Source organism: Protopterus annectens, chromosome 14.part0, assembly GCF_019279795.1.
Source record: "Protopterus annectens isolate FY-2018-M chromosome 14.part0, PAN1.0, whole genome shotgun sequence".
In the NCBI taxonomy this organism is placed as follows: Eukaryota; Metazoa; Chordata; order Ceratodontiformes; family Protopteridae; genus Protopterus; species Protopterus annectens.
Window position 1 is genome coordinate 868,340,956 of NC_056748.1, and position 24,622 is coordinate 868,365,577.

Below are 24,622 nucleotides of genomic sequence, written 5' to 3' on the forward strand. Positions count from 1 at the left end.
TGTATCACTAAAAAACAACTCCTCTCTATTATTCATGCAGGAAACACGCATACCTTAACAACATTTCTGAAGACATGGCCAGGGTGCATGGTACTATGATGTAACATCGTATTCTTTCTACATTCTTTCCTAAATAGAGTAGTAATAAGTTTACTCTTGTCAACTATGAGCTTGACATCTAGGTAATCAATCTCTTTAGATGAATATCTATGGGTAAATTTCAAAAAAGGAACAGTGCTATTGAGATATCCCGTAAATTCTAGTAGACTAGTCTCAGCACCATGCCAAACAAAAACAAATTGTCTACAAACCTTTTGTAAATTCTAATATGATTCATATAAGTAGAGAGCAGTACAAACTCAGTCTCCCATTGGGCCATAACAATGTTGGCATAGCTATTGGCACAACTAGTGCCCATACCCATGCCAACCTTCTGTTAAAAACTTGATCTTCATACAAAAAGAGGTTGTATTCAAGAACAACCTCTAAAAACAAACAAATCAAATCAGCCTGGTCAGCAGTCATGTTTTTACCTAGCATAAATTCCTTGATCATATCAATACCCAAATCATGGGGTATGCTGGTAAATAACGATACAACAAGCTGCAGAAAACTAAAAAGCTGTCTAGGGATATGACTGATTACTCTAAAGACCAAGTGTTTGCTTGGCGTAGAGATGAATCTGTGAGTAATCAGGCAACTTCTGCTTTCCCTAATAATGATAGATCAGCAATAAATCCTGCAGTGATTCCTGCTACTGACCCTGAGACAATTTTGACTGATTCTTCTATAACCGTCGATATAGAGCCGCAAGGGCTTGTTACTTCCATTTCTTCAGTTGCTAACCACAATAGGACTGTGGCTCCTTTAAATTCTGTGCCTACTTTAACAATGAGTGATGTACGACCTAATACTAGCCATAATCATGGCATAATGGGTGTTTCTCTTTAGAGCAGCCTCTGCCTGTTCGGCAGAAGGGAATACGATATTCCCGGCGTTCACAGAGCCAGGGCAGGAAACGCCAGTGGCAGAATGAAGACTCTCGTACACTAACTTTGAAGAGGATGTAGAAAGAAACCAGAATTGGTTAGTTTTTAACTTGTCTAGTAAGACATTGACTGCTGCACAGAATGCCCTATTACAATGAAACCTGAGTTTTATTCCAGCCCAATCTTCCGATTTTAGTCAGACTATTATTGATATTAGGCTGTTTGCACGTAAATCCATGCTCAAGACAATGTTACCAAGCACTGATATATCTGTACGTACCGATTGCGATGGGTTGAGGAAACCTAGTACATTTCAGCCCGTACTCAGTCCTGTTCTTGAAACATTTGTGAAAAAATGTGAACATGATTTGTATAATGCTTATTATAATGGACAGGTTAAAAGTGAGTTTTTTAATATTAATGCTAACGAGAGACGTGCCCTTTCAGAATTATGGAATGATGCTTCATTAATCATTAAGCCCGCCGATAAGGGTGGTGCAATAGTTTTGATGGATTATGATTTTACAATTCTAGGATTTTGCAAATGTTGGATGATTCTGATGTATATATTAAAGTTGATAGAGATTTTGTTAGTAATGTTCAAGATAAGATCATGTCTGTCATCTATGATTGTTTTAGCATCAATATTGTTACGAAGGAGATAAATGATTTTTTGATAGTGGAATTTCCTACAATACTTTATGCTTTGCCTAAGATACACAAAAATTCCATTAGCCCACCCTTTCGACCAATAGTTTCTGGTAGGGGTTGGTTGATGGAACCCTTCTCCCTTTATGTGGAGAAGAGGCTGAGGCCTTTATTGAATGGTGAAACCCAAGTACTTAGTGATAGTAAACAGTTTTTGACACAGCTTTATGCTGCTACTAAGGATATGGTTCTTGATAATACATGTTTTTTGGTATGTTTGGATGTTGTATCGTTATTTACCAGCATACCCCATGATTTGGGTATTGATATGGTCAATGAAAAGGAATTTTTGCTAGGTAAAAACATGATTGTTGAACAGGCTGATTTGATTTGTTTGTTTTTAGAGGTTGTTCTTGAATACAACCTCTTTTTGTATGAAGATCAAGTTTTTCAAGAAAAGGTTGGCATAGCTATGGGCACTAGTTGTGCCAATAGCTACGCCAACATAGTTATGGCCCAATGGGAGACAGAGTTTGTACTGCGCTCTACTTATATGAATCATATTAGAATTTATAAAAGGTTTGTAGACTGTTTGTTTTGTGTTTGGCATGGTACTGAGACTAGTCTACTAGAATTTATTGGATATCTCAATAGCACTGTTCCTTTTTTGAAATTTACCCATAGATATTCATCTAAAGAGATTGATTACCTAGATGTCAAGCTCATTGTTGACAACCAGGGTAAACATATTACTACTCTATTTAGGAAAGAATGTAGAAAGAATACAATGTTACATCATAGTACCATGCACCCTGGCCATGTCTTCAGAAATGTTGTTAACGGCCAGGGTATGTGTGTTTCCCACCTGAATAATAGAGATGAGTTGTTTTTTAGTGATACAGCTAGGTTGAGTGATGAGTTTCTACATAGAGGGTATAAGAGATCTGAAATTAATACAGCATTTAATGAGAGCATTGGCCATAGGAATGGTAGGGCTCGACCTTTATACTCTGATGAACCTAATCCTGTCAGTACTGACTGTGATGGAGTTAGTAATTTGCGTATTCACAATGATGTTTTTGTTTCTTTGTACTACACAAATGATGTGAGTACTATTTTAAATGTCATTAGAGACAACTGGTCTATCCTGCACTTGGACCCAGCTTTAAAGAATGTGGTAGGGCTAAACCTAGTTTTATTTTTAAAAATAAGAAAAGCCTTAAGCAATAGCTGTGTTATAAAAATAGATGTCAGGAAGTCTCAGGTCTTAATAATACTCAACAAACTGGAACTACGAGATGTATGAGTTGTCGCTACTGCGATTTTATAGATATGAGTGATAGTTTTACCCATCCCGTAACTGGCAAAGAGTTTGTATTTAAGGTGCAGGCGAATTGCAGGAGTAGGGACCTTATTTATTTAGCAAACTGCCGACTTTGCGGTTGCTTCTACATAGGAAAGACCAATCGGTCCCTTATGGAGCGGATAAGGGAACACCAGTACAGTATTAGTAGACAGGATATACATAATGCTTTGGCTGAGCATTGCATTGAATATGGTGCTGGTCATTCATTTGGGTTTAGAGTTGTGGAAATGGTTAGGGCTAGTGTATGTGGTGGTGATCTAAGAAATTATACCGCGGGATGTGAACTTGATTAGATTATCCATCTACAAGCTGAGAGATTACCCGAATGGTAGGACTTCCATTAAACCAGTGTTAAAAGAGCGAAAGCTCTTTAAGGAAAAGTATCTGATTTATCATTAATTGTTTGCTGTTTTTTATTGGCTATTTTTTAAATACGTCTGATATTTAAGTGCAATTTTTTTTAGTATATGTATGGTCTGATGAAGCACGAGTTAGTGTGAAAGCACTTAACTTTTATTAAAGTGGATTTTATTTAGTAGTCTTCAGCTGTGGCGTGGTGTTTTTTTGTTTTTTATCTGGATTTGTGTTTGCTGGTTAACACCACTTGTTTTTGGGAGTGTTTTTTTTTGGTTTAAAAAAATGTATACCCTGACAGAACTGTTTTCCAGTCAATGTTGTTTAACCTTGTTTCACAAATAGTAACAACATGCATTTTGTGGTAACATAGCAAATTCTCCATTTAAAAAAAACTTTATTATAAATCCTCCTAGCATTAACATCCATCAGAGATGCATCAAATGGTGCTATCTGTGAACTGTTAAGTTTTCAACTTGGCTAAAATTCTGCCTTGTGTTTGTCAAATATTGCAATTTATCTGCTGAAAAACTTTATTCCCTGCTCTTGACAAATGCTCACCATCCTATCTGAACATGCATGCCCAACAGTAGGCTCTAATCCTCTACATATTTATGTTTTTTTAAAACGGGACATTTTTTTTCATGTAGGTTTTTACCCCAAAAATCTTTTCATTCACAGTGACCTGACTCTCCTTTCTATATATGATTTGTGTGAAATAGGTCCTGACACCTGTACAAGCTATGCTATCTAAGAGGGCTGTAAGTTGCCTACTAACATTCAAAGGTCTTGCAAATGAGATCATTTGTATGGCACAAATTAAAACAGATCCGTACTGTCTTATATTAAGGAGTTCTAAGGCTTGTCTCACATCCTCTGTTTTTCCCCTGGCAGCATACCACTGTTTGATGTTCATTATCTTCTCTGCAAATGTATCGGTTCCTCTAATAATTCAGTCTCCATTTGCAAGAATATCTTTTTTGACCAGATCAGAAGAATCTTCAGCTTCTAATTCAGTAATATCTGCAATGTTACTTTTTTCATAGGAATGATCTCCATCACCACTAGTCTTATTAATCCCACTGTTTTCACTGATATTAAATTTGCAAGCATACAATTTTCATGCAGCTGACTTTGTCTATCACCAGCTTCAGCCATGTTGTCAGCATCTGTTTTGTCTTTTTTTTCCTTACAGTAATGTTCATCAATCCTTCCATGTTCAATTTTGATTTTTCCTTTTCAGCTGTCACGTGCCTCTTTTCTACCTTCTCTTTTGAAAAAAATGCTGCCCTTTTCTGTAGACTGAATGTTTTCTGATAGAAAAATGTCATCATTCCCTGTAATCTGTTTGCTACATGACAAAGCACTGTCCATTCTAGTAGGTATTCCTTTTACTTTATAGACATTTATCCATTTCTTTTTCTTCCTTTCTTTCTTTTCTTATTTCATTCTAAATGCTCTAAATCCTCAGATTGCTGAATACTTGTATCCAGAATTCCAAAGTTGTTGGGAGCATTGTCTTGTTTCATAGAGGTTGACTGATCTTTACAGATAATAAACACCTTGGATCCTGGGAACTACCATCCCATCAGTCTGACGAGCCTGATCTGCAAGGCTATGGAACGTATTATCATGGAACTTATAAACAAAGATATTGGCAACCTTCAAACATTGGACCCCACCCAGTTTGAGTTTGTGAAGGGCCGATCATGTCTCCTGAACCTGATTGACTTCTTCGAATCAGTCTCCAGAGATGTGGATGATGGTAAGGCAGGCCACACAGCCTATCTGGACCTCGCCAAGGCCTTCGACACCATCACCCCACTCTGGAATCATAGATAAACTTACTAAGCTGGGCATTAATCCTACATCAATCGATGGGTTGCCAACAGGATTACTGACAGAACCCAGACTGTAAAAGTAGCTGACTCCAAATCCAGCTCCAGGCAAGTGACAAGTGGAGTACCTCAGGGTTCAGTCCTGGGACCACTCTTGTTTGGCATCTACTTCTCTGAAGTACAGGCCAACACTAAAGGACTCTGGCTAACAAAGTTCACAGATGACTGCAAACTGGGAGCCATTATTGAATCCCCAAATGATGTGGATATTCTACAAAAGAGCCTTACAGAAACAGATGCTTGGTGCCAGAGCCATGGGCTCAAGCTCAATGCCAAGAAGTGTATAGTTATCCCCTTTTGGAAAAAAACATGTACCCATGAATTACCACATAGGTGGCAGTACATTAAACACCAAAAGTGTGATAAGAGACTTAGGAACACAGGTGAACAGTGGTCTCACCTTCGATAACCACATCGCCACAACAGTCAGGAAATCCTTTTATGTGGCACACCTCATCACTAAGGGCTTTTCATCCTGAAAAAAGGAGGTCATTGTCCTACTGCACTCATCCCTCATTAGACCCATCATAGAATACAACACCCCATTTGGTATGTACCTCTCAAGACATCTGCAACAACTGGAAAGGCCGCAGAAATACCTCAATAAAAGAATCACAGGCCTAAAGCAGATGTCCTATGTTGACCGACTAAAAAAACTCCACCTATACTCTGTCGCATATCGTCTACTCAGAGGCGATATCTGCTTAATATACAAGACCATGTCAAATCCAAAGCTGTTGGACATGCTACACTTGAAATCCCAGTCCATCAGAGCCACATGCTCCAGGGACCTAAACCTTGTCATCCCAATGAACAAAACATGCTGGGGGAATAGGTTCCTGACCCAGAGACTCCCAATACTCTGGAATAGACAGCCCATATATGTCAAGCAGAGCACCTCCTTGGCCCTCTTAAAAAGGAACCTTGACGACTGGATGTGGGGTCCAGGGAAATAAATATTGTGGGAAGAAATAGCCAGGGAATTGTTATGGCTAGGCTTGTACAGGCCTTAGGGCCGATAACCTAGTACCAACCTATGAACTACGTACTTGTGTTTGTTTTACATGATAGTAAATTGACTGGAGCTTTTCTCTTTGGGTCTCCACTGAAAATGGGCCCTTGGCTTATTTGGACTTACCCAGTTAACAAATGTCATATAAATAAAATAAAATAAACAATAGACACATCCTTTCCCAAATGTGTTCTGTTTGCTCTTTGCCTAACATTATTTATCTCACCAGTCCAATCAATATATGTAACAACAGTTCTCCAATCCATGCCAACTGCACAACTGCAATCATCATCAGTAAGTCTAGATTTAATACTAGTAATGGTAAGCAAATCATCCAACTTTTGACATGAGGAACACAGATCAGTTTTGCCAGGTGTTACATACATAGTTTTATGACACTGTACAAGAAATTTCTCCTTTAACAAATCTTTAATGGCATACTCCTTTAAGGAATCCTTATTCAGCTGCAAATTAATAAAATATTCTAAAAGAAGAGAATAATCAGCATTAATTACCACAGGATTCAAAGAGAAATTACATCAACTTCTGTGAGAAAAATCACACAAACCGTATACAACTAAATGGTAAATTAAGGTGCTGCTCTGACAGAACAAGTTCTGAAAGTCAGACAAAAGTTGGAATTCCTTTACATCACACACAGTAGCTTATGCTCACTGTAGTTCGCAGTAACACCTCTTTTTAACAGCAGGGGTGGCCCGTGCTATTGGACTGCCGGACTGCAGCCCCCTCAGCTGTAAAATAAAAGAAAAAGAAGAAAATAAAAGAAAAGATAAAAAAAATTAAAAAAATCGCTGACTTTCGTGCATGCGCACTAGTCCGGACTGCTGCTGAGACAGTCTGGAGCATGGAGCATGTGCAGACTGTCTCAGCAGCAGTCCGGACTGGCAAACATGTAAGAACAGAGCTCCCAGAAGTCTATGCAGTTTTAACTGCATAGACTGTTGCTGGGAACAGGTCGGACCCTGACTGCAACATCAGCAGGCAGGCTGGAGATCTCGCAGGGATGTAATGGTAAGGAGTCTCGTCGGGGATCTCAAGGGGATGTGCGTGAATGTGCCAGCTATGGGATGTATGTAATGGCCCCAGCTATATGGATCGCGGACAGGGGAAGGTATCTACATCGCCATTGCCCTATGGGTGTGTGGAAGGGACAGGGGAAGGGATCTACATTGCCATCACACTATGGGTGTGTGGAAGGGATCTACATCGCACTATGGAAGGTAAGAGGAACAAAGGGTGTGTGTGTGTGTGTGTGTGTGTGTGTGTGTGTGTGTGTGTGTGTGTGTGTGTGTGTGTGTGTGTGTGTGTGTGTGGATATAGGTGTATATATGTATGTGTCTTTATATGTATTTTTTGTTTATATTTTACTAACTAGTATAGCCTCACTATATTCACCAGCTTTCATGGGAGATCCAAGATGAAATTTAAACTGACCAGTGGTGATTCGATTAGGACAGTAGGGAAATTCATCAACTGTTTGGCAAGGGGCACTGGTGTCAATCCTATGTGAATGAAGCAGTGTCAGTCATTATGCCAGATTGTGTGAAAGAGAAAGTAAATTCAGATGGAGCAGTTGCAGTATTTCTTCAGACTGAGTAAAGCAATTATTTTTATTAGACAAAAATCTAGACTCTGGACAACTGGCAGACATTTCGCTTTAAAAGCACAATAGAGGTTATATATATGAGGGAGATTCCAAGTATATGAAGTTAGAATTGATGGAATACATGGTCCAAAAAGGATTGCCATCTGAGAACATTATGTATCTCCTCCCCCAGGTGGCATGGCAGAAAGAAGAAGAAGACAACGAGATGAGTTGGGCACTCACAGGACAGGGGCAGTTGAGGCTTTGACTCTCACTGTGACTTGATGAGTACAAGGGACTGACAGTTTTTTGTACTGCCATAGTAAAAGGAATAGTTCCCAGGACAATATTGGTTATATACATTTTCTGGGAGCCCATACACTTCCCCTGATGGGTAGTTTATTTGGTCTATTTTTGGGGGGTTTAAAGTTAAAGATTTTAATGGTATTTATTATCCTTTACCTATATGGACACCCGTCACTGGTGTTAGTGGTGAGGATTGAGGCTCCTTGATTGCTGGGCCACTGCACAGGTGTCACACCCTTTAAGGGTCTTAAAGTAGCTGATAAGAGGTGGTTGATGGCAGTAATAAATACCTTATAGTCTGGGCAGAAGGGGGCATAGCCCCAGTTGCTATATACTGGTGGCTAGAACAAACTCATGGTGGTGTGGTAGGGAATACCTCAGGCTTAAATCCTGTACCTTGTATGCAGGTGTTAAGGACCTGAATTCCCTACCCACCACCATTTGTAAAGAAATTGCAGATGTTTGCCTCATATTTGATTTGATCTGTTCCTCATATCTGTGGTTTTTAAATGTTGCAATGCTTGATATTTGATGGTGCAGTGGTGTCATTGTTGCCTTACAGTTATAGGTTCTCAGGTTTGATTCTTGGCTGGGGTGCCTTCTGTGTGGGATCTGCATCTTCTGTTTGTGTGGGTTTGCATTTGTGTCCTCCCATGTTACAAAGACATGTCTGCATTATTTCTTCCTGGGCCTCTGCTGAAAATTGTTTTTTTTGTTCCAAGTCAGACTGTCCTGATTAACAAATGTTAAATAAAATTGACAGGCATTTGAATTTCAGACTTCAGGTTTCTCAATGTTTAATTCCTTATATATTTGATGGTGCAGTGGTAACATTGTTGCCACCCAGCTATAGGTTTTCTGGTTTGATTCTTGGTTGGGGTGCCTTCTGTGTGGAGTCTGCATCTCATCCCTGTGTTTGTGTGGATTTGCACTGGTGTCCTGCCATTTTACAAAGACATGTGTCTGCAGTATTTCTACCTGGGCCTCTGCTGAAAATAGTTTTTGTTCCGTCAGAAGTAAAATTGACAGGCATTTGAATTTCAGACTTCATATTCTTTAGAAAATACATAGTAACACAACCTTTTATTCTAGCAATTTTCTAAGTTTATAAGATGAATATTTGACATTTGTCCTTATTTTTGGGACTGTATTACCCCATTATTGGCTTTGTCCAGGTATCCTGTGCTAAGGTTGACAGCTATGGCAAGAACTGAATTCACTGAATATGTTTGAGGGCTGTATTCCCTCATTACTGGGTTTGTCCAGGTGTTTTGTGCTAAGAGGTTGATGACAGCTATGGTGAGAACTGAATTCATTAAATGATAGCCATTTAAGTTTCAGTCTTACGCTCTTTCACAAAGCAGCTGATTTGGCATAGTGGTATGTTGCTCTGACTGTTTTGCACAGCGACCTTGGCAGTAAAATGTATGGTGGTAACACAGAATTTTTCTTTCACAAAGCAGGTGATTTGGCATAGTGGTATGTTGCTCTGACTGTTTTGCACAGGGACATTGGCAGTAAAATGTATGGTGGTAACACAGCATTTTATTCCAGCAACTTTCCAAGATTATACAAGCAATGTTTAAAGTGTCCCTGGTTTTTGGGATTTTGACCCCCCAATAAATTTGGCTTTTTCAAGATTTATTGTGTTGCGAAGTTGAGATGCAGTTGAGTATTGAGTAGATTTTACAAGGAGCTGAGAGCTGCAGGGGAAGAGAAGTTTAGTGCTGCTTATGCTAAGTCAGCTTGCATTGTTAATAGCACAACAGGTTGTGTACTTGCTTTTGATGCAGAAGGTTGTTGGTTCTACTCCCACAAGGGGTGAATGCTGCCGTACTGAAAAATTTAAGATACTAACTATGAGCCTGTTATCGGTTTGCTATCCATTTCCTGTTGCAATATTACTAGCTTATCATTTTTAATGTAATATAGGCAATTTATTCTTCAGGGGCATCAGACACTTTATTTTTCGATGAAACCATGAAATATAAAGGTGTTTACTAGCAGCAACCTCTTCATTAGTTACAGATTTATTTAATGTGGAATTATTTAGATGACTTTTTTACTTCTTCAGAGATTGTGCATATTTACTAATAATGGTGGACTGTAGAATTGTGCATATTTACTGATAATGGTGGACTGTAAACATTTGAGTAGACATTTATGATGGAAATGTTCTGAACTGGGCAGTTTTGTCATTATGGGTGCATGCATTTTGTTTCATTGTTTACTGGAAAGATGTTCTGAATTGGGCAGTTCTGCCACTGGTAAAATGTATTTCTTTGAATGTGGGTTTCAATGTTGTTTCAATGAATGTGAGTTTCAAGGGCAGAGAAGTTTTAATGCTAAGTTTGTTTAGCTGATGTCTTAGTGTTTGTGCTGTAAAATGCAAAATAAAACTTTCAAATGAAGTCCAAACCATCATAGAAGTAAATCAGTATGCACATTAGTGTTTATGGTAAATGGAGTGAAATAACCAAGTAATGGATCATTGGAATGGCTGCAGGGGGAGGCTCCATTCGACCATGATTTTGTGAGGGGGAAGGGTGGCAAACGTAAAGACAGCCCCAGCTGAACTATACCTCCCAACTGTCCAGATTTTCAAAGAATGAATAGATTTTTGCCTCTTAATTTTGGTTTGTTCCTCATAAAATTTGTGGTTTTCTGGCAAATCATTTAGGAATTAAGTCACTAAATAATGACACACTGAGTTTCAGACTTCATAACCTTCAGAAAAAATGCATGCTAAAGTAAGAACTGTTCTATCAACTGTCTCAGTTTATACAAGAGCAATTTTTAGTACTGTTTATATGTTCTCCCAATATATTTGGCCTTGTCCAGATTTATTGCATTAACAGGTTGAGAGGTACATGCAAATAAATTGCTTTATAGAATTAGGCATAGCCATACCTCTCAACTGTCCCTGATTTTGGCTCAAAATGTTGCTCTTCCCCCTAATAATCCCTCTGCAAAATAGCAATTTTGGAAGAAAACATGGAGGGTTTATAATTAAGAAATAACTGTAATAATCAGAGTTATAGATTACTTTTATTTCAGAAATGCATGTAGATTCTTTTATTTTGTCAGCTGCTCAAGTTAGCAGTACTAATATTAAAGTGTCCCTTCTTTGACAGGTTCCCAGCTGTATTGTGTGGCTATTTTATATTTTTACATCACATTTTTGGCCCATTTTTCATAAAATTGTGTTTTTTGGGCAAAATTGTGTTTTTTGGGCAAATTAGTGACAAATCATTAAAGACTGAAGTTAGAAAATAATGACAGACATTTGAGTTTCAGACTTCATACCATTCAGAAAATTCATACTAATGCAAGAACTATTCTATTATCTTTCTAAGTTTATAAGAGCAATATTTAAAAATTGTCCTTATTTTTGGGCCTTTGTCCCACTTCTTTGTATGGCTTTGTCCAGATTTCTTGCTCTGAGGTTGAGAGGTATGACAAATGTGTCAGGGCCATCACAGTCAGCCAGAGACATTTCAAATTGTGACATACTTCTTGCACCCCACTCCCCCATGTAGTGACTCTGGATGTGTCGATGCAAGGCAAGGAGTAGTTATACAGTGTAAATGTGCAGAGTATCCCCCCCATCCAAGGTAGACACAAGTACTAGAGTAGCTTTTCATCTGTCCTTGATTTTTGCAGAATGGTCTGGTTTCTGTCATATTTTTTGTACTGTTGATTTATGCTTATTACTCAAAGTGCCTGTTGCTCTGTGTTTAAGTAGCAATACTTTAATGACCTTCAGGTAAGCTTGGCTGAGATCGTAAGATGCAAGTAAGCTCTAATAAGCATACTGTTAAAGAATTGCCAACTTGAAAGCCTTTCTGTTGTTGCCATGTAGAGAATACTTAACTAGATAATGTATAAGCCATGGGTATTGAAATGCATATGACAGTATTTGTAATAAAGGACAGATTACATTATTTTAAGAAGCTCATTACACTTGGAGACTTCCAGTCACCTCTGCAGGCTTTACCCATAAACTAAACAGAATGCCAGTCGTGAGGTCCATAACCTGTACAGTAATCCTTTTAAGCAATGTAGCTTGAGCTTATTTCTTGTTTGCTTTTCATTTTTTACTTTGATCATGTTTTCCCCATGAAACAAGTAGATAGTTGTCAGGCAGCAGGTCTTTTTTTGGATAAGAAACATTTTTACAAGTGGGGGCGTCAGACATTTCTACTTTCAGCATGTTACTTGGTACTTTAATAAAGCTGAATATAAATTATAATTAGAACTGCAGTGCAAGAAGTGGTTTGAGTTGAGTGCTACTTGATTTTGACTGGCATTCCATTAATGTATTTAAAAAGTAATTTATTTTTTCATGCCTCACAACCTTTTTGTTTCCAACTACATATTAAGTAAGCTGTCATGCAGCCAATGCATTGAAATATTTTTATTCTTCTACACTTCATTTTGTCTTGATTGGATTTTCATAATGACGGTTTGGCACCCAGGGCAGTGTATTTAGTTAGTTGTTGTGGTTTTGAGCATAGCTCCTCCCCTTCCCATTGACCCCACCCATTCAGCTGTCTCCTGTAGCCCCCCTTTGATTTGATGTCATCAGCCGCCACTGTTTAACAGTAAAGATCAATAAATCACAAACCAAGACAGGATTGTTTAGATAAGTTCTGGATTGTCCTGTCTGCAGTCTGTGTGATTTTATAGCTGATTAGGTCCCTGAGAAAGGCTAGAGTTTGCCTGTCTAAAGCCTATCCCTTTTGAACAACAGACAGTGAAAATTAAAGGTAAAACAACAAAAATATAAATCAGAATAAATGTTCTGATCAACAAGCTATCCCTTCCTGCCTACAGTGAAAAACAGTGGTATGAAAGAGCATATAAATTCAAATAAAACTTCTCTTGTTAGGCAAATCCACAGTCCATCACAAAACAAGACAGTATTGTTTAGATAAGCTCTGGATTGTCCTGTCTGCAGTCCGTGTGATTTTATAGCTGACTGGGTCTATGAGGAAGGCTAGAGTTTGCCTGTCTAAAACCTATCCCTTTCTAACAAATAAATAAAAATAAATTCAAATAAAAACTTTTCTTACAAAGCTGCTTCCACAGTCAGTCACAAACCAGTAGAGGATTATTTAGACAAGCTCTGTTCTGATGGTATTTTTAGTTAGGTTTTGTAAATGCCGACACTGTTGCAGATCTTTTATCGTTTTTTTCTAAATGCCAGTTTAGAATAATCACCTGTGAATTAACAAAGTGAGAATTTATGAAACTATCCATTTTACTGTAAAATTGTCCTTGTTTTTCATGTAAAATGTTCTTTATTACATGTTGCCAGTAATAGTACTTATAATGGATTGTATGGGAGGCTGTATAAAATAAGTTTTTCTAGATACTGAAGTGCCAAATGATGCTTTGAATAATGGTGGTGTCATTTTCTTGTCCTATGACATATTACTAAGTTCATTTTTACATATCTTTCAGATATTTCTGGGATGTTGTTTTAAACTTCCCAACTGAGCTTCAGAAGAAACTTTTACATTTTACGACAGGAAGTGACAGAGTCCCAGTTGGAGGCATGTCAGACCTGAATTTCAAGATTTCTAGGAATGACATTCACACAGATTGGTAAAATATTGCAAATAATATATATGCATGATTATCTGTACATGAGCATGTGTATGCACATGTTTATGTAGTATTTATACACTACTGTTGCTAATAATTAATATCCATTCTGTTGCTTACATGTTACTTTGCTCTATTATGTTTCTGTTGCTTTATGGGTTCCGTACTTTTTTTCAACTACCTGTTTCAATATCTAACATGTTGACAGAAAGCAGCAACACAGCAACTATTTAAGATACAAATTAACTTGCTAGAGATTCAGAAGACTTAACACGGAAGGTTTAAGCATCATGATAAACCTGTCTTATTCTGACACTGCTCTGTTGCTACAGTTAACAGTTAGCTTAGGCCATAGCATGGAGAGTGGTCTTCCTGGGGATGCCATGTCATGACTGGCAATATAGGAGAGAGCCCTTAGCCACTAGTCATGTGCTTACCTCCAGAAATGATGCTGGGTGAGCATTATCAAGTATCAGAATCATTGTGCTAAGTTAATCACTTTTCTAGGGAGCAAACGCAAACCATTTTTAATGGTATTCGTCCCAAGTACCCCAGTGGAACTGATTGTGGCTCATACAGCAAATGCATATAAGAATTGTTAAGCTGTGTGCGTGGATATTTGTGTACCTGTGTTTGTGGACATGTATGTACATGTCTGTAGGTTATAAATGTGGCTGCATGGATGAATATGTGTGCGCGTGTGTGTGTGTGTGTGTGTGTGTGTGTGTGTGTGTGTGTATTGTGATCACTCTATGGGAGTTAAGTATAGGGAGACCATCTTTGTATGTGTGTAAGTTTGAGTATGTAGGGGGGTTGCTTGTGGTTGCATAGATGTGTATGCATGTGTGGGAATAGATAGACATTTATATATATATATATATATATATATATATATATATATATATATATATATATATATATATATATATATATAAATTATTTATTAATTGATTGCTTTTTTGTTTACCAGGAAAGTCTGAATGGGTAGAAAATTATTTTTCAATGGGGGTCCAGGGAGAAAAGCTTCACAAAATACAGCAAGAACATAACATACATGGGTAATGAATCATTTGAGCTTACAATAATGAGAAAAAGTATTATTGTTTGAGTGTGCAGTACATATCTATATATCATATTTACGTATATATGTGTGCGTGTGTATATATATATATACACACACACATATATATTATATATATATGAATAATTGGCATACAAACATATTATAGTCATAAAGTAAGCAAAGCAATAATATGAAAAATCATTCAAAGACAGAGATGGTGTTTGTGTGCATGTGTGTTGGGGGGGCCTGTGCCACCATGATATGTAGATTGATAGGGATAATACTAGCACAGTCACATTTGGCTGTAAAGTATTCAATTTGGAGACATAGTAATGAACTGTTAATAAGGTGCTTCTCTGTATGACTTTACCATGTGTCTAAGTTTGTGATTCTCTCCATTGTACTTGTTGGCCCTCTTTGACCAATCAGCGTGGATGGAGAAAATCTTTATCAATCCATTCCTTTTCCTTCCACATTCAGCTGGTTTCTCAGCACCTCCAGTATACCTCTTCATTTTAAAGTTCTTAAGAAAATAAACAGTCTGATTAACTGAGCCGTACAATCCAGAAGACGTGGTCATTTAGTCATTAAATCTGGATGAGTACTCACTACATTATCATGTTTGCAAAAATCAGTAACTTAAGCAGGGAAGTTTGACATCCGGAAGAGGAAAATCAGTGGTTAATGGAAAAAGTTAGAAGTAATTACTATCATGGAAACGTCTCTATTTCTTCTACTTCTCTTTTAGCATTTCCTCATTTGCTTTATTATAGCGCTGTCTTCCTTTAAAAATATGTTGTTTTATGTATGACCGCTATTGGTCTTTAAACAGTTCCTGACATATTTGTGCCAATTACTACTCTGTTGTATACTTTAGTAATAGTATTTTGTGTTGAAATACTTTTTTAAGCATCTGTGGTCCAGTTTACTTATAGGTTCATAGGTGTATATTAGGGCCCTTATAAGCCTAGCCATGCAACCCAAATGTGATCCACAAATTTGATTTATATAAGTGATGATGTACTGACTGCCTCTGTCCATCAGAGACATAGGAGCCAGACTGGGGTGCATTTTTGATTACCCACCATTGGTCCAAGTTGCACTTTAAAAGGGATAAAGAACTCTGCTTCATATGGATGGGGTGCCTGTTCCAGAGAAGGGGAATTCTCAGAGAGACATACCTGTCTCTCCAGTGGGTCTGTCTCTAAATCCTGAAAGCTCATAATCTTGAAATTCAAAATACCGAAGTCAAAATTTTGAAAGTTCAAAATACTGAAAACTCAAAATGCTGAATTTCATAATATTGAAAAAAGCGAGTACACCAACACTTACAATATTCCAACACAATGACATAACAAAACATATTACTCTTCTTCAACTGTAAACTGAGGCAAGCCCCCTTACACCCCCCATGTGGGGGGTTGCATCCCCCACACCCCCTGCTACTTAAATATATCAACTCAGAGATCACACTCCAGAGAAGAAAATGGCAAACATCCCATTCAGTGCTTCATGCCTGTCTGTTGTAACCTTAGTCATGTTCCCTTTTAATTTCCAGTACAACAATATAACTCATCTTAGTGTAGTGAAGTGTGATCTTGGAGTCGATATATTTAAGTAGCAGGGGGTGTGGGGGGCACAGCCCCACCGCTAAAAGTTGGAGTACACTAATATGCTTTCTCTTTTATTTGTTTCCCTATATACTTCTGCTGGAGTATAGTAAGTGTTAGTATCCTGTAGTTTTTTTGCAATATTATGAAATTCAGTATTTTGAGTTTTCAGTATTTTGAACTTTCAAGATTTTGACTTCAGTATTTTGGATTTCAGGATTATGAGCTTTCAAGATTTAGAAGCGGACCCCTCTCCAACATGCCCTATTTATGTCATAAGCAAAATGTATGCCTTTTAATCTAATAGTTCTGATGCTGTTTGTTTTGCAGATGTGCAAAGGTTAATCAAAACAGGGTTCAGGAATGCCCTATATGCCAGGCAACGATCATCTCTCAGAAGTGTGTATGATAATGAGTAAAGAGACAGGGCTTTGAAGTGATCAGCATAGCACATTGTCTTTACTCCCTGTAATCTTTTTGTAAGGAACCTTTTGCGGATTTTCCAATTGCTGTATGTGTCTGGTCAGGTGCATTATACTCTATGATGGGTCTGTTGACGGCTGAGTAGAGTAATATGATGACCTCTCTGGACCCTAGATGCCATGCCTTTGCTTATAGGTTGAGCAACATATGAGGATTTTCTTGATACCTTGAACACATGCTGGTCTAAGGATAGGTTGTTGTCTACACGAGTTCCCAGGTCCCTGACTAGTGAATCAACTTTTAAGGGTGTTTTGCTGATGTAATTACCAGGGTGACACACTTCCCAAAAGGTACTATAATGCATTTCTTGGTGTTGAGTTTTAGCCATGGCTTTGGTATGAAGCATTTGTGTATAGCAGACCTTCCTGAAGGGTGTTCTAATCTTTGAAGATTCAGTGACTGCTCCCAGTTTGCAGTTTGAATTTAATGAACCAAAGGCCTTTGACATTAGCTTTGACATCCAAGAAGTACATGCCAAAGAGGAGTGGGCCTGGCACAGAGCCTTCTGGGAATCCACAGGTGACTGGCCTCTTTGTGGAGGTGGCCTCACAGATTCTAACCTCCTGGTTCCTATCAGTGTGCCAGCTAGCTCTCCAACATTATAAAGGGATCTGTACCTATTTACATAAGTTTGTTGACAATGCCCAAGTGGGGCATTGTATCAAATGCTTTAGCCAGATCTAGGTAGTTGTTGTATATCCTCTTTAATTTGGGATGCCATCACTGTAGTTTGTTTCTAGGGATAGTGTTGGATTTATTTCTGCTATGTACAGCAATTAACATGGTTGTACAGAGATTCTGAGAGCAATTCAACATAGGCTGTTATGTTCTCGGGTTTGGAGGGGCGTTGAATTTTGACAATCCACCTTTGAATAGTTCCCAACTCTTACTAGTTTTAATGGGATTAGGGAGTTGATTTGATTTCAAAGGAGACAGCTTTATGGTCAGACCTTACTAGGCAGGATGAGACATGGGGAAGCAGGTTCAGCATTCTCCCATATTTGTAAGAAGAAGGTCCATTTTTTTGGAGCCTCTAGTGGGTATATTCACTGTTTGGTCAATTGTGTTTATATTTACAACATCCAGGAATCTTTTTGCCTGTAGATTTGAGGCTGTGTAGCATTCTCAGTCTATAGAGGGGTAATTAGAGTTTGCAATGAGTAAGGTGTTAGGATGGATGGTAAGTGGCAAGTACCGCCAGTAGGTCTGGGTGTGCATTGTGAATTTCTTGGCACATGAAGGGTGATTTTTAGCTGGCTAGGATATTGTCCAGGATTTTGTCTATGGTGATCTGCATATGGAAGAACTGCAGCTCATCATCATGTTTGACCACCCTAGAGGTATGCTTGTTATTGATATATATTGACACCTACTCCTTTAGCCCTTTTCTATGCAGCTACCGGTCTAGAAGTGTGGAAGGCACTTGAAACCTTGCACTGTTAGGAAACTCTCTTCCACTTTAAACCAGGAGCTTGCACATCGAAGAGGGTCTGATCTTAATACTTAATCTTCACTAAGTATATGCAGATAGAATATAGAGTAAAATACTTTTTTTCTGTATATGTATGTATGTTTGTATATATATATATATATATATATATATGGGTCTACTTCTTTTGACCTAACTTTCATTTGCCTGACACTCATTTTCCTGACACCATTTGACTGAAATTTCATTTGCCTGACACTTCATTTGACTGACAAGTATTATTAGCAAGAAAATGGAATATACCCCCTTCCCCACTGCAGTGCGACCCTGGAGTTAGAATATATAGTTAGGGGTGTGTGGGGGGCACAGCCCCCCACAACGGGGGGGGGCAAAGTCCCCCACTTCATTTCATATGATATTGTTAACTTTTGATGTAATATTGCTTAGTACACCCCCCTAACTATATATTCTAACTCCAGGGTTGCACTGCAGTGGGTAAGGGGGCATATTCCATTTTCTTGCTAATAATACTTGTCAGGCAAATAAAGTGTCAGGCAAATGAAATTTCAGCCATTTGGTCTCAGGCAAATGAGTGTCAGGCAAATGAAAGTTAGGTCAAAAGAAGTAGACCCATATATATATATTATCTTGAAGTGAAGAATAAGAAAGTTTTTCACTATAATTTAAAATATTATCAAAGTAGCAATTAAAGCAAACCTGTCTTTATGAACGATGCTTCTAAATTGTACTGAAATTGCTAGACATTGCAATGGAAATGATTTTGAGGGAGATGCTCCAAGCTTCTGAACTTTTCTCCATATTAACCCATTCACTCCAGTGGAGCTCTTGAGGTATGTAGTCTAATTTCTAATGATTTTTATTTATTTTATATTTGTTGACCGGGTTTGTCCGACTGGGCTACAAATGCCCATTTTCAGCGGAGGTCCGAGGAGGAAAGCTCCAACACAAAATAGAAATTTTGCATATTAAATACATATAGAAATACATTCATCAGTACCACAGATTACTACATTACAGTGCCACACATTACATTCATCAGTACCACAGATTACTGCATTACAGTGCCATACATTAAACTGTGGCAAGTGAAATACATAGAAATACATTCATCAGAGGGATACATTCATAATTACATACTATATACATAATAGTGCAATAGTTATATAGCTGAAATATTTTACTAGTTATGTTTGTACAGTGCTGTACCAAGAGGAGAAGATAAAGTAGTAAGTTTGTTTATTGAAGGGAAGGAAGAGAGAAGAGAAGTAGAAGGTTACAGGGGGTGTTTACGGGGGATAATTACATTGGCAAGTCCATTTTTCATGAAGGTATTTTTTGTAGTGGTTTTGAATTGATTGGGATGTTCAAGGGATCTTATATCTAGTGGTAGGCTATTCCAGGCCTTGGAAGGGTTAAAGCTGTAGATTAGGTGACCCATTTTGGTCCTTGGTTTGTAGATTTTTAGTAGGCCTTGTTCAGAACTACAGAGTAATCTAGTGGATAGGTAATGACAGATTAGAGATGAGATAGTTGGACAGAAAGAGTGTTTGTAGCGAATGGAATGAATAATCAGAAACTGATTATACTGAAGCAGGTTAGGTAATTCTAGCCAATTTAGTTCTTTTAGTGAGAGACAGTGATGGGATTTGTAAGAGTTTTGGGCAGCAAATCTGGCAATCCTATTACAAGTTGTTTCTAACTTGTTTACTAGTCCAGTGTTGAGGCTGGTGAGAATTTGGGAGCTATAAAGTAAAGTGGGTAAGAGGTAGGCATTTGCAAGGGTTAGTTTTGCTGTTTTGGTAAGATATTTTTTGTTTCTATAGAGGAGACCTAGCTTGAGATGTGTTTTTCGGATACAATTATTGACGTGTAAATCAAAGGTTAGTCTATCATCAATAGTAACACCTAAGAGTTTTGTACTGGTGTCCACCTGTATTTGAGTATTATTTTGTGACAGTATGGAGAAGGAAGACTTTATGTGGTTAAGGTTTTTAGGGAGAAAGAGTAGTAATTTGGTTTTCTTTGGAGTAAGGATAAGTTGGTTTTCAGATAGCCAGTTTTCTACAGAGTTAAAAGAGGACTGTGTGTCTGATTTTAGTTGAGTTGGTGATTCAGCAATAGTGATACCTGTGCTTTTTGACAAAATCAAGTTTTGTCCTCACATTGCAAACAAATGTTCATATCAGTCGTTCCATAAGAGTTACTAACAAAATGCAAATGGCAAACTCTTCTCCCTAAACAAGTCTTTACACTGGTTATATTCTTCAGATTCTAGGTTTTAAACTGGATTTTATAAGTCATGATAAAAGTGGTAAATATTGGTTTTGTAATGCTTTATAAATAGCTTCGATCTCAGTAATCACTCACGTGTTCTCAGCGGTTTGCCTTCATGTGTGCGTATTGCACATGGGCGAACAGCCTTCATGTGTGCGTATTGCACACGGGCGAACAGCAATTGTCCAAAAGGCAGTTTGCAAATGCCAAAAGGAAAAAAGGTTTGAATGTGCAATGAGTGAATTCACAGTAACATTCGCTCATTGCACATTTGACATTTTGTGGCAGATTGCACTATACTGAGGATCAGAAAATGGTCCCTTTTCCTACTGTAGTGCAATCTCGGAGTTAAAATATTAAAATAGGGGGGTGTGGGGGGGGGCTGGTCCCCCTGCTTTACACTTTCATTAAATTTTTTTTTTTTACATTAATGTTCGAAAATCAGTGAATCTGCTTTTTGATTTGCTGATTTTCAAATATTTAAAACTGTTGCTGTTTTCATTTTTGTGGTTATGATTCACTCATATGAGCAGTTGCACCACTGTGATTCAGCTTTGTAAAGGTAAACCATTCTCAGCAGCATTTTGTTTATTCATAACTTTCATGTGAGGTTATACAGTTCTGTTGGTATTACTTGATTGCGGAGATATTTAGAAAAATAAGAAAATTGTGACAATATAAATATTTATTTATTTGACATTTGTTTACCAGAAAAGTCCAACTGGGCATAAATTCCATTTTTTGGAGACCTGAGGAGAAAATTTCCAAAGATATAATACATTTTTTAACCTACATAATATTAAAGTACTACATTGATTATAAAATTACAATGAATTGTACAATGGAGAAAATTATGAGAAAGACATACAAAGAACAAGAGAATCTATATAAAAGATAAATACAGTTAAATAAGTAAAATATTCCATTGAATATTAAACAAATAGAATTCATTGCATTTTGCCAGATAACACAGATGCCACTCTGAGGACAGGGTAGTTGTGTTGAAGCAACTATTTAAGTGAGTCATGTACTTGTAGGAAGATTTTTCCATTTCTATCTGCAGCTAAGCTTGAGCTGTATCAGTCTTTATGAAATGCTTAATTCCTATATGAAATGCAGTGATATTGTTTTCCTGTATTAAGGAGTACTGCACAGCATATTGCAACAGATTTATGGTAAATTCAAACAGCCAATTTCAGATACATTTACATGCCTTAAAGTTATGTATTAAGTGCAAACCTACATAAATATTTCAATATAAATGTGAAAATGCTAAAGCTAGTAAAGGTTGTATAAAAATACAAATATAATGTTATTAGAGGTTGAAGTTATACCTCAAAACTGAAACTAAATAGATATAATTGAAAAGAACTTTGGGGACTTTGTCAGGCATTCTGCTAAGAGCTGTCAAAGGTTTCTCCCCTGGAAAGCAAAAAAAAAAAAAAAAAAAAAAAAAAAGATCACTTGAAGAATAATATGCCCCTTCATAACCTCTAACAAGCCTGAGGCAGATAAACACATTACTTGCAGGCTGACATCATGTCAGGAGCTCATTTAGGATAAGGAAAAAGTTATTCTAAGGCTAAATAAATCAGGACCAGATCTTTATAAGCAATGAAAAAGTAGCCAGTGCAAACTGCCATGAATTTGCTCAGAATGGTGATATTGAGTTATCAGCATTATTAATTAAGTTTCAGAATATACACCTACTGCAAAGTCCGGTAGCCCAAGATTTGAGACACTGCTGTGCCATAGTCTGAAAGAAAGCAGAGTAAGTGCCGCAGGTGGCAGTAGGTGTTTAAAAGGGCAGTCACCCAGTAGTTAAAGGAAAGCTGGTTATCAACAGTTACTCTTAAACTGTGCATCTTTGACATTAATTTCCACTTGTCTCCACTATGGATAATGTTAGTTGACACCACTGGTGCCGATATCATGGAAATGCTGAGCATAAGGTAGTTACTGACCATCAGAAATAAATGAAATCCAAATCTGCAACTGTCCTGTTTATAGCAGACATAGGTGCTTGAAGGGAAGAGAGATACACCTGCATGCCATCATTGTAACAATGGTGCTTTAAACCTTCATCTTTGTATAACGTATCCCGAGCATCTACACAGTAAGCAACAGTGGACCAAAACATGGATCCCTTGGGGTGGCCCACAGGTCAGAGAGTAGGAAGAAGAAGATTTAAACTCTGAATGCATTCTCAGGGCTCATTCAGAGAGGTAGGAGGCAGACTAATCCAAGATGACACCTCTGATGCCACAGTATTATCTTAAATGGATCATTTAACTACAGGAGAGGTTTCACAATACAATTACAAAAACTTATTTCTGGAAAACTCCATGTGGATCAAACATAAGCTTGCACTTGAGCAGTCAAGTGAGATGCCACCAGTGTTCTGTCAAGTGAGATGCCACCAGTGTTCTAAACTTTGTGTTTTCCTTCTCCATTTAAGGAGCTCTGGATTCTACTATGACTAATGTGGTAGAAAGTACACAGGGTGACTAAAACCTTCCCAGCTTTGCACACCTGTTGTTTTTCCCTTCTCTATTGCAAGCATTTTGATCATGACCTAGAGACTCTATTCCATTTTTGATACTGTTCCAGTACAACTTTTGCAGTTCTAGCTGTGTCTTGTGTCTGACAGTGTAATCGTACTGTTGTACAAGTTTTATGAAAGCTCAGGTTTATAATTTGTTTTAACCTAATGATTGCATGTATATGACTTGGGTCCGATGACATTGTGTCTTTGTACTTCTAACTTTCATTTTTTTGACTGTAATGTTTTCAAACAGTAACCACTTAGTTATACAGCAATGACTCCTCTCCTTATTTATTACATATACATCTCACATCTCTATTTTACAATTCTGTGCCATTACCACATTGATTTTACCTTCAGGAACATTATTTACCTGTATGTACTACTGCTTCTTTTAGTGGTATGTTTGGGAACATGTTCTTATAATCAGTAACATCCATTCTGAGCACTATTGCTCTGTATCTAGTTACACTGTTATGTTGCTCCTGATACCTCTCAATGCTCCAGATCATGCAGACTGTCCAGACTTTTGCCTTATATGTTTGGTCTGTACCTCATAAAATTTGTGGTTTTCTGACAAATCACTGGGATGATCTGAGGATTGAAGTCACGAAATAATGACATATATTGGAGTTTCAGACTTCAAATCCTTCAGAAAATGTATGTTAACACAAACCCTGTTACTCTAGCAACTTTCTATGATTCTAAGAGCAATATTTAAAATCTGTCCCTATTTTTGGGCCTCTGTCTCCCCATTCTGTCAGGCTTTGTCCCAGATTTCTTGTGCTAGGAGGATGAGAGGTATGCTCCTGATATCTCTGGTATGATACCCTGAGATTTTACAGTCATACTAATTCACACTATATAACTGTAGATTGTGACAGTTTCATCACTACTACCCAAAACATATTTAAGACTTGTTTACTTTGTGATTCGTCACGTTGCCATTCCCACCCTTTTAGGACATTTGGCATCTGATACAAGTCAGTGAGCAAGGGACTTCCTTTTTTGTAGTTTCAACTTACGTTTCATAGACCACATCTAACGTTTGTGTAACCAGCTTTGACAAAAATTATCCCACTCATCTTCACAGTAAAATCCATTGCACTTTCATGCACATTAAATATGTCCTTTCTTATGATCTTTCTTATAATGTATCTTTAAATTATCAGTTTCTGGGTTCAAGTGATGTCTTGTTACAATGAACACTTGCTTGCCATTAAATATGCATGATAAAATTTTTCTTAACATCAGCTTCTGGGTTCATGTGATGTCTTATTACAATGAAAACTTGCCTGCGATCAAATATGCATGGTAAACATTTTCTTAACTTTGTTGCCATTGTTTTGGTGAAATTAATGTCTCCATGGTAGGTGATCCCATTGTATTTAGACGTTGAGCTAAATCA

At 37.6% G+C, this 24,622-nt stretch overlaps 1 protein-coding gene across 1 annotated transcript in view; it reads left to right on the forward strand.

The window, feature by feature from the left end:
- Positions 1–24,622, forward strand: part of HECTD2 (HECT domain E3 ubiquitin protein ligase 2) — a 1,329,650-nt gene that overhangs the window by 1,283,743 nt on the left and 21,285 nt on the right. Inside the window, exon 20 of the mRNA XM_044056649.1 lies at positions 13,646–13,789. Within this exon, the coding sequence (XP_043912584.1) occupies positions 13,646–13,789 (144 nt within the window). The remainder of the gene's footprint in view (positions 1–13,645; positions 13,790–24,622) is intronic.